Source organism: Ahaetulla prasina, chromosome 2, assembly GCF_028640845.1.
Source record: "Ahaetulla prasina isolate Xishuangbanna chromosome 2, ASM2864084v1, whole genome shotgun sequence".
In the NCBI taxonomy this organism is placed as follows: domain Eukaryota; kingdom Metazoa; phylum Chordata; class Lepidosauria; order Squamata; family Colubridae; genus Ahaetulla; species Ahaetulla prasina.
Genome location: NC_080540.1, coordinates 242,688,900 through 242,699,566, shown reverse-complemented (window position 1 = coordinate 242,699,566; position 10,667 = coordinate 242,688,900). Strand labels below are relative to the sequence as shown.

The 10,667-nt window shown below is 40.6% G+C and overlaps 1 protein-coding gene across 4 annotated transcripts in view; it reads left to right on the top strand.

The window, feature by feature from the left end:
* The first annotated feature begins 512 nt into the window (after positions 1–512).
* The window catches only part of AUH (AU RNA binding methylglutaconyl-CoA hydratase), a 54,015-nt gene continuing 43,860 nt past the window's right edge, over positions 513–10,667 (top strand). The window contains exons 1-3 of one of the 4 annotated variants that reach the window (XM_058166851.1): positions 513–1,064; positions 7,540–7,607; positions 7,690–7,777. In XM_058166851.1, coding sequence (XP_058022834.1) covers positions 845–1,064; positions 7,540–7,607; positions 7,690–7,777 — 376 coding nt within the window. In that variant the 5' untranslated portion in view covers positions 513–844. The other 3 variants (XM_058166850.1, XM_058166849.1, XM_058166852.1) reach the window with 3 other exon arrangements.

Sequence of the window (10,667 nt, the reverse complement as noted above, 5' to 3'; positions counted from 1 at the left end):
TTTTAAAGTTTTTATTACTTTTTTAAGAATAAGCAGCGTGCTTTATTAATTCTATATTGACATTTAAAAAAACAAAATCAGCGATCGTCCTTATTATATACGGGGTCCTTATATCAGCACCACAGCCCCCTACAGAATCTAGGCACAAAACTGTAAGTCACACAAATGAAGGAAAATGCTATTTTTTTTTTCGTTAGGAAACATTTCGTTCCTCCTTTTTCATCCGGCAAGAAACTTTCCAATAAGGCAATAAATAGGAAAAGTTGACTTGTAACCAGTGGTGGGATTCAAATAATTTAATAACCGGTTCTCTGCTCTAATGATTTCTTCCAACAACCAGTTTACCAAACTGCTCAGAAAGTTAACAACCGGTTCTCCCAAAGTGGTGCAAACTGGCTGAATCCCACCACTGCTTGTAACTTCGCAATACGTAAGCCCCACACGGCTTGGGCCATTCTTTAGTTCAGGGGTCTCCAACCTTGGCAACTTTAAGCCTGGAGGACTTCAACTCCCAGAATTTGAGATTGCTTTGCTGGCTGGGGGATTCTGGGAGTTGAAGTCCTCCAGGCTTAAAGTTGCCAAGGTTGGAGACCCCTGCTTTAGTCCTCAGGTCAGGGCGAAGGGATAAAGCCTGCCCGAGTGGCAAAAGGATCTCTTTCCAGAGAATCGATCGAACAAAATCTCCCCTGCAAAGCTCCGGCTCCAATCTCCCTCAGAGTCACGTGCCTCTTGCAGGCCCTTTGCTGGCTGGGCCCCGCTCCTCTGGCGGCCCGCGGGAAAAGTGGCCGTCACGTGACCGCACTGGAGACGGGCTCGGTGTGCGTGCTCCTTAAAGACAGCCAACATGGCGGCTACCTCGGCGGCCAAGGTAGCTCTTAGGCTCTTTCACCATCCAGGGGGTTTAGCCGCCGTCGCCTGGTCTCCCGCCTCCTCCTTCTCCCTGGGCCGCGTGAGCCCGACGGGCAGCTGTTCTGGCCTGACCGCGGCCGTGAGAAAATACAGTTCCGAAGCCAAAGGACTGGAGGAGGAACTGCGGGTTCGATATTTGGACGACGAGCATAAAGGTAACGGAAGGAGCCGGCGTGGATGGAGCGGGGGTCTTTTTTTTCTTCTTCTTCTTTTTCCTGTCATTTATCCCGTAACCTGAAGCTCCATTTTCCAAGAAAGCCATTGGTTTCCCTCCCCCTCCCTCCCAGTTCTGCCCTGCGGGTAAGGCTTGTCAGATGCAGAGACTCGTCGATGGGGCGCCTCCACGTCCAATTATCTGTCCAAAATCATGAAGCTGCCTGACCCTTTAAATTCTCCCGTTGGCGGGGGCGGGTCGCGCGAGCGGCCACAGTCATAAAGCGCATGCGCGGCTCTTTCTCGTGCTCTGTGATGCTGCCTGTGACAGTTGCCGGTACGGGAAAGCCTTACTCTGATTTAGGACAGAGGTCTCCAACCTTGGCAACTTTAAGCCTGGCGGACTTCAACTCCCAGAATCCCCCAGCCGCAAAGCTGGCTGGGGAATTCTGGGAGTTGAAGTCCACCAGGCTTAAAGTTGCCAAGGTTGGAGACCCCTGATATAGGAGACTGGGGAGGATGGGTGTCTGGGTTGTAAGGTCAGGATGTCTGATGTGCAGACTTTGAAAGTCCTGCGTTTTATTTGAAGGTGGCCTGTCATTTAGCTGTCACTGATACACGTTCCTGTTTCTAAAACAAATACTGATATTGATTGTTTCCTGATTGCTTATTTGTTCCCTATGACTATCATTAAGTGTTGTACCTTATGATTCTTGATGAAGGTATCTTTTCTTTTATGTACACTGAGAGCATATGCACCAAGACAAATTCCTTGTGTGTCCAATCACACTTGGCCAATAAAAAATTCTACTCTATTCTAAAAAAATTACAGTCTATAATTATTCTTATTTGAATTCTTACCTTCTGCGTGTTTGAGAATGCAGAACTTCTTGGAAAATATGTATGGATAAATACTTGAATCGTATTGAAATCTTAAGTTTATAAATGTAACAAGAATGTCTGCCTAGAACTTATGCTAAAAGCACAATAAAGGCTTTGCATTTTAAATTGAGTTGATTTGATACACCTACTCAGATATACTGATTATGTTTTCTGGAATGATGTACAGGTTATCCTTTGAATGTCATGCTCTTGAATTTTGCAATATATTCAGAGATCGATATAAATAATTATTTTAGATAAGTGAGAGGAGAAAAGGGTACTTTGAGAGGAAAAGCATTCAAAAGTCATGCTTTGTGAGAAAATATATATCTAATATTATGCTTGTTTTAATTCACATTTCCTGTCTTTTTAATAAACGTGGAAGATTGGGAGATAAAACATCTATTCCAATTTATAGTGTATTATTTACAGTGATTGGATAGTTTTATAGTATAGGTAATCCTTGACTTACAAGAGTTCATTTAGTGACCATTCAAAGTTATAATAGCACTGAAAAAGTGACTTGTGACTATTTTTTCACACTTAAGACCATTTCAGCACCCCCATGGTCATGTGACCAAGATTCTGACTCTTGGCAACTGACTCATATTTATGATGGTTGCACTGTCTCAGGGTCATGTGATCATCTTTTGTAACCTGACAAGAAAAATCAATGGGAAAGCCAGGTTCATTAAACAGCTGTGTTACTAACTTAACCACTGCAGTGATTCATTTGATGACTGTAGCAAAAAAGGTCATAAAATGGGGCAAAACTCACTTAACAAATAACTCACTTAACAAATGTCTCACTTAGCAACATAAAATTTAAGTTTAATTGTGGTCATAAGTTGAGGACTACCTGTATAGTGATTAGTCTTAAGTATTTACTCTTTTAGAACTTGTATCTTGAGGACCCAAATTATTGGGGAAAATATGCTCAATGCAATTCAAATCTTTGAATTGCATTGAGCAATTATCAGTGCAAAACATATATGCAATGAGATTGGTTGAGCACCCTCAGTGCACCCCCACAACACTATACAACTCCCAGTGAAGACAGAAAATAAATCATATTAACAAAACACCCAGTCCTATTGCACCAGTGTGAACCTGTTACATATTGTGCCGACCCTGCAGTCCATCATACTACATAGTTATGATGTTATTTCTCATTCAGGAGTCTGACAGCCCACGGATAAAAACTGTTCTTCAGCCTGTTTGTACAGCTGGCTATACTTCTATATCTCCTTGCCGATGGTAGGCGGGTAAAGACGTGATGATCAGGGTGAGAGTCGTCCCTGAGAATTTTCCTCACTCTTCTAAGGCAGTGAGCCCTAGCGATCTCATCTAGTGGTATCAAGGGGACAGCCCACGATGTTTTGTGCTGTGCTCATCACCCTCTGTAATGTTTTTCTATCTGCGGCTGTCAGACCAGCATGCCATACCGTGATAGAATAAGTGAGGACATTTTCTATTGTGGACCGGTAAAAGGAGGTCATCAATTGTTGTTCCATCCTGTTTTTATGCAAAACCCTAAGGAAATGGAGTTGGGCTCTGTTGGGCCTTCCTGACAACCTGGATCATGTTGTTTTTCCAGGTGAGGTCTTCACTGAAATGGACTCCCAGGAATTTAAAGGAGGAAACTCTCTCTACACAGCCCCACTTGATGTAAAGTGGGGCTGACTGTACACCGCTTAGAGAGGGCTGTAAAGCGTATATAAGTCTAAGTGCTATTGCCATTGCTATCTTATTACTTTATTTTATGTTATTTCTAATTTATTTTACTTTCTTACTTTAATAAGATATTTTTATACAATTTTATTACATAATTATATGCTATTTTGGTTAGAGACATAATAATGTTCTGAACTATTTCTTTAGACAGTCACTATGACACATGTATGCCTATTATATATATATATTTATTTATTTATTTATTTATTTATTTATTTATTTATTTATTTATTTATTTATTAATTAATTAATCGAACTTATATACCGCACCATCTCCCGTAGGACTCAGGGCGGTTCACAGGCATATTAAAACAGTACAATAAATAAACATTAAAACCCAATTAAAACTAGATAATATCATGGCCTGATCACTAAAAAATAAAAAACCTATAAAAACCCCATTAAGATATGCTAAAACCTTTTATCTTAGGCTAGTCCTGCACGCTGAAACAATAGCGTCTTCAGTTCCCGTCTGAAGGTCCGGAGGTCGGGTAGTTGTCGTAATCCTGGAGGGAGCTCGTTCCACAGGGCTGGTGCCGCCACAGAGAAGGCCCTCCCCCTGGGGGCCGCCAACCTACACTGTTTGGTCGACGGCACCCTGAGGAGGCCCACTCTGTGGGAGCGCACAGGTCGTTGGGAGGCAATCGGCGGCAGAAGGCGGTCTCGAAGGTATCCCGGTCCTATTTATTTATTTATTAATAAATAAATAAATAGCTGCTCAACTCACATACATGACAGTGATATACAAAGTTAAAAACAAGACACAGAAGAACCCCCCCCCGAACAACAACAAAACTTATTTTAAAACTTTGAGAGCAATAAAACCAAACCATAATCTGCATTGATTCCCTAATCCATTATATTATGATTTAGGCATGTGAAAAAGAAATAAAAATAAAGGTCTCATTTAGTCTGTTGCTTGATAGTTGTTATGCTGCAAACGAGGTATGACTCCAAAAAGGAAAAATGAAGCAATAATGTATGTATACATTAAATAAATAAATAAAAACAATAATAAACGAACAGTGTAGGTGTAAATTAAAATTCAATTTGTTAAAACATTTTCTGTTTTAGAAGGTACTATTTTGTAATAGAAACTATTTTTTCTAGATTTAGAAGAAGATACATTCTCAAATATACTTTTGCGATAATAAACTCTGTACTAAAAATGTTCTGAAAACTGCCTATTTTCTTTTGATAGGACTTTTGGAAATATAAAAAGTGAACTGATTTAAGAAGTAAAAAAATTAGTTCCAAAATATTCCTGAAAATGAACTTAATTGACATTTGTCTGTCAGTTTTAAATGAAAAATTTATACAATAGTATGACCTTAAAATACTACTTTTCAAAAGTTTTGCTTTTGAAATACTAACCCTTAACTTTGTAGAAAGAATATTGGTTGTAAAAGAGAAAGATATCAGTTGTTTGGAGATAGACATTCTTCTTTGTCCCCATCAGTTATTGACAGTGCTTTAGTCCTAATTGCTATATAGGGGGCACGATAGAACAAATCAATTTCCACTATAACACAATTCTCAAAAAGCTGTATGATAGACTCCCATTCGTCGGATGTATCAGTTACACGCATCTGCCCTTGAACATTGCTCTTTTTTACAAATGTCCATTATTATATTAAAAAAAATAATATATATTTTATCTATCTATCTATCTATCTATCTATCTATCTATCTATCTATCTATCTATCTATCTAAAATATAAATTTTTTGAATACAATCCATTTGATAGCATAATAACAGGAGCTTGGTGGTGCATGGTTAAAATGCAGTATTGCAGCTAACTCTGCCTACATTCAATTTCGATGCTAACATGTTCAAGGTTGACTCAGTCTTCCATCCTTCTGAAGTTGGTAAAATAAGGACTCAGATTGTTGGGGGCAATATGCTGGCTCTGTAAACTCCTCAGAGAGTGCTGTAAAGCACTATGTAGTGGTATATAAGTCTAAGTGCTATTGCTGTTTATTTATTTATTTATTTATTTTATTCAATTTCTATACCGCCCTTCTCCCGAAGGACTCAGGGCGGTGTACAGCCAAGTAAAAAATCACAATATCAATATTAAAAGAAATTAAAACAAGCATATTATAAAATGGCCAAATTTAAAACGAATTAAAATATTAAAATATAAATAACCCAATAAAATTTTAACCCAATAAAATTTTAAGCCAGTCCCGCTTGAATAAATAAGTGCGTTTTCAGCTCACGGCGAAAGGTCCGAAGATCAGGTACTTGACGTAAACCAGGGGGAAGCTCATTCCAGAGCGTGGGAGCTCCCACAGAGAAGGCCCTACTCCTGGGGGCCGCCAGCCGACATTGTTTGGCGGACGGCACCCTGAGAAGGCCCTCTCTGTGAGCGTCTGGTCGGTGGGAGGCAAACGGTAACAGCAGGCGGTCCCGTAAGTACCGGGTCCTAAGCCATGGAGCGCTTTAAAGGTGGTGACCAAAATCTTAAAGCGCACCGGAAGACCACAGGAAGCCAGTGCAGACTGCGCAGGAGTGGTGTTACATGGGAGCAACGAGTTGCTCCCACTATTACCAACGCAGCTGCATTCTGACTAACTGCAGCCTCCGGTGCACTTCAAGGCAGCCCCATGTAGAGAGCATTGCAATAATCCAGGCGGAAGTTACGAGGGCATGAGTGACCGTGCATAAGGCATCCCGGTCAAGGAAGGGCGCAACTGGCGCACTGCGAACTTGGTGGAAGGCCCTCTTGGAGACGGTCGCCAAATGATCGTCAAACGACAGCCGCCCATCCAAGAGGACTCCCAAGTTGCGCACCCTCTCCGTTGGGGCCAATAACTGCTTCACAGCCAGCTGCAGCTGCAGCTGACTGAACCGGGGTGCCGGCATCCACAGCCACTCCGTCTTGGAGGGATTGAGCTTGGGTCTGTTTCTCCCCATCCAGACCCGTACGGCTTCCAAACACCGGGACAGCACTTCGACAGCTTCGTTGGGGTGGTCCGGGGTGGAAAAGTACAGCTGCGTATCGTCAGCGTACAGATGATAACTCACCCCAAAACCACTGATGACCTCGCCCAGCGGCTTCATATAGATGTTGAACAGGAGGGGCGATAGAATCGACCCCTGAGGCACCCCACAAGTGAGGCGCCTCGCGGTCGACCTCTGCCCCCCTGTCAACACCGTCTGCGACCGGTCGGAGAGATAGGAGGAGAACCACCGATAAACGGTGCCTCCCACTCCCAATCCCTCCAACCGGCGCAGCAGGATACCATGATCGATGGTATCGAAAGCCGCTGAGAGATCTAATAGGACCAAGGCAGAGGAACACCCCCTGTCCCTGGCCCTCCAGAGGTCATCCACCAACGCGACCAAAGCTGTCTCCGTGCTAACTAACTCTGTTGCTAACTCAGTGTTGCTAACTCTGCCCACCGCCAAGAGTTTGATCTTGACTGGCTCATGGTTGACTCAGCCTCCATCTTTCCGAGATTGGTAAAATGAGGACTCAGCTTGTTGGTAGCAGTATGCTATAATGGAATTATGCTTATGTAAAGCTAGGGCATACAAGTTTATTTTTCAATATTATCAACACTGTTACTGCCTTTCTTTATTATAACTATTATAATATACTGTATATGTTTTTAATACACCAAATTACCTAGTAGTTTTTCAGATAAGAAATATATTAAAATGTATTTATCAACTAAGTATTAATTGTGTATTTCCATGCTAGTTAGTATATCACCTAAATTTTCAGATAAATGTCCAGCAATAATTATTCATATAAACTGCTGCAGTTTAGACATAGAAGTCTTAAAAATGTAGCATTAAATGTTTTGGAATGCATAACTGATTTTTGTAATTATTTTTTGTCCTGCATACAGGAATTGTTGTACTTGGAATAAACAGAGCACATGCAAAAAATGCACTTAATAAAAATCTTATTAAAACGGTAAGTAAATGAAACTTTAACTACTTACTGATGTGAAAAACTGAAAATTAGTGTTGATAATGTCCACACCTTTTCTCTGTAGATATCAAAAGTTATGGACGCTTTGAAAACAGACAAAAAAGTACGGACAGTTATATTCCGAAGTGAAGTTCCTGGGGTATTTTGTGCTGGTATGCAAACTTAATTTTTATTATCCATCTGGAAATCCATAATCTATTAAACTCAGCAGAAGTAACTCAAAATCCCTTATTTAGTAACTAAATATAGATAGGTTCTATGTTTAAGTAATATTTGCTGTGCCCTTTTAAGAAAAAAGTTCCATAACATGTAATGTGATATATAGTCTGGAGAGTTTTCCTGACTTTGTGTGCATGTATCTAAATACTATGCAAGTAGTCCTCAGATTATGACCATTTGTTCAGCAATTACAAGTTACAACAATGCTGAATGAGGAGGACTTAAGATATATCCTCAGAATTACAGCCCTTGCTATGTCCCTGCAGTCATGTGATTCATATGCTTGCACCTGGTTTATGATTACAACATCTCAGTGAACCACAGTTATACAATCCCAATGTCCAGCATTTCCTGATTGCTTCCCAAAAGCAAAGTGAATGGGGAAGCTGGCAGGTAATTAATATCATGTGAGGTCCTGACTTAATGACCCAATGCTTTATATAGCCTCTCATCTCACATTCATGATTCTGGATGACTTACAGTTAAAAACATAAATATTTAAAATTGCCATTGTTTTAAGGACAGCAAATATTACTTCTGTAATTGTCATTGCTAAATGAAGCAGTCATGTGACATCACATTTTATGACAGAGATAAGAGTTCCCAGTCCCAATTGCCATCATAACCCATGGACTGTCTTTATCTGTTTTTTAACTGAAGCGTCTCAATATTCCTCAAAGGCAACCCAGTATAAAACAGGAATTAATTAGGGCCTGAGTGACTCTGAGTGTAGAACCTCTTGATCTAGGATTGGAACACAACTGAAAGCTGCACAAAAAGACCCTTCTAGCCACAACAGTAACCTCTTCAAGGAACAGTTGTGACTCTAGAGTAGTGATGGCAAACCTTTTTGGCACTGAGTGTCCAAACTGGAACGTGTGTCCGTGTGCATGCGTGCACGTGCCGGACTGCCAGAAACCCAAAGACTAGTCGGCCAGCATGCACATGCCTGTTTTTGGGTTGTTTTTGGCTATTTTTCAGGCCATTTTTCAGGCTGTTTTCAGGCCATTTTTCAGCCTAAAACTGGTCCAAAACTAGCCTGGAATTGGCAATTTTTGGCCGTTGTTTGGGCCATTTTCAGACCAATTTCCAGCGCTCCGGTGCCTGCAAAAGACAGTTGGCCGGTGCACATGTGCATGCTGGAAACCAGAAGAGCAGCTGGCGATGGTGCGCATGCCCACAGAGAGGGCTCTGCATGCCATCTCTGGCACATGTGCCATAGGCTCGCCATCACGGCTCTAGAGCATACCTGGTCTGCCTGGGGAAGCGCAACCATGTATAACTTAGAGTTCAGTAGCTCTGATGGACCATGAAAATCCACTGTAGTATCTGAAATTAAGCATTGCCGAAAGGAAAAGTATGATTATTTTTTTATTTGTTTGCCTTGTCTAATGTTAGAAATGTAGAAATGCTGCAAAGTTTTTCAGACCCTCTTATGACCAACAAGAAGCAACACTCTCAAACCAGTAATATTAAAGAAACCTAGACAACCTGTGGCTCACTGGGTCACTGTTTCAGAGATATTTCCTTATTTAAACAAAGAAATAGAATGACCATGGACAGCAAAAACCCATTGGGAGGAGGGGTGACTTTTGAATTTCTCTCAGCTTCTCCACTGAATTTCCTTGTAGGAAGCTGGCAATGAACATTAGAAATTGCCCTGCCCCTGCCCTCTGCTTCCCTTCTCTCCCCTGACTCACAAAGGACTGGCCATGAAGCTGTTAGGGGAAGTTGAAAATGAAGATCATATGACTATAGCAGTGTGGTGGGAGTATTGAAGTAATAGCAACTGGCAGCACTGAAGCAGCCACAAGTTTCCCAAATTTTCATTCCCTTGGGGAATAATGTGTCCCCTACATTCTGAATGTTATCCCATTTGAGATATCTTGGTTTAAAAAGGTTACAGACACCAGTTTTAATAGTATGCAGATGCAGTAAAGAGCTACAGAAGAGGGTTAGATTTATATTGAAGAAAGTTTTTTGAAGTAGAGAACCTAGTTTGTAGCCAGTAAAATATTACTGTTTATCCCTCATATTGGAAATGAAACAAAACTATGTGTTTAAATATCTACTCAGTTCATTCATTATTTTATGTTGCTACCATGGCATGGCATCTTCTGTGTCTTTTTCTTTAAAGTTTCAAAATGTAAAGTTGAGCCTTATACTCAGATAATTCAGCATTGTCCTAAAGTACAGTGCTGCAGAAATTGCATATTCTTGCAGCTCACCGTTATTAATTTTTAATCCATTTTAACGAAACAGCAAATGTAAAGGCAGTGCATATTTTATTGTAAGTCTAACTTGTGGCCAAGGCAATAGTTTTGAAGAGACCCTTATTTCTGTTGCCATAATTTTAGTAGAGGTCTATTGAGTTGTGTAGGCTGAGAAAAACCAGAAAATGTTATAATGTTATTTTCTCTTCTGATGTCACTGAGTATCAGTACTTTTTTGCCAGTTGTTTAAATTTTCTGATACTGAAGCTTTGATTGGTAGATATCTAGATTAAGAATATAAAATTGGTATATACTCTGTTGCTATTAATCAGAGGCATAAATTACATAGCTATTTGTAAAATTATTATGAAATGCTCTCTAATTGTTTCTTTATTTCTAATTGTTCTCTGTGACTCACTACGGATTTCCTACTCACGAGACCATCTGCTAAAAATTAAGGAACATTTCTTTAAGGAGCAGCTTTCTTTAATCTCACCCCCGCCTGTCTTTACAAACACGGAGGAGATTCTAACACAGGAGGAGGCAATTCCCACGGAGCCATGGATTACTAAAAAAACCAAACGACGGAAACGAAGGAAAAGAGGTAAAC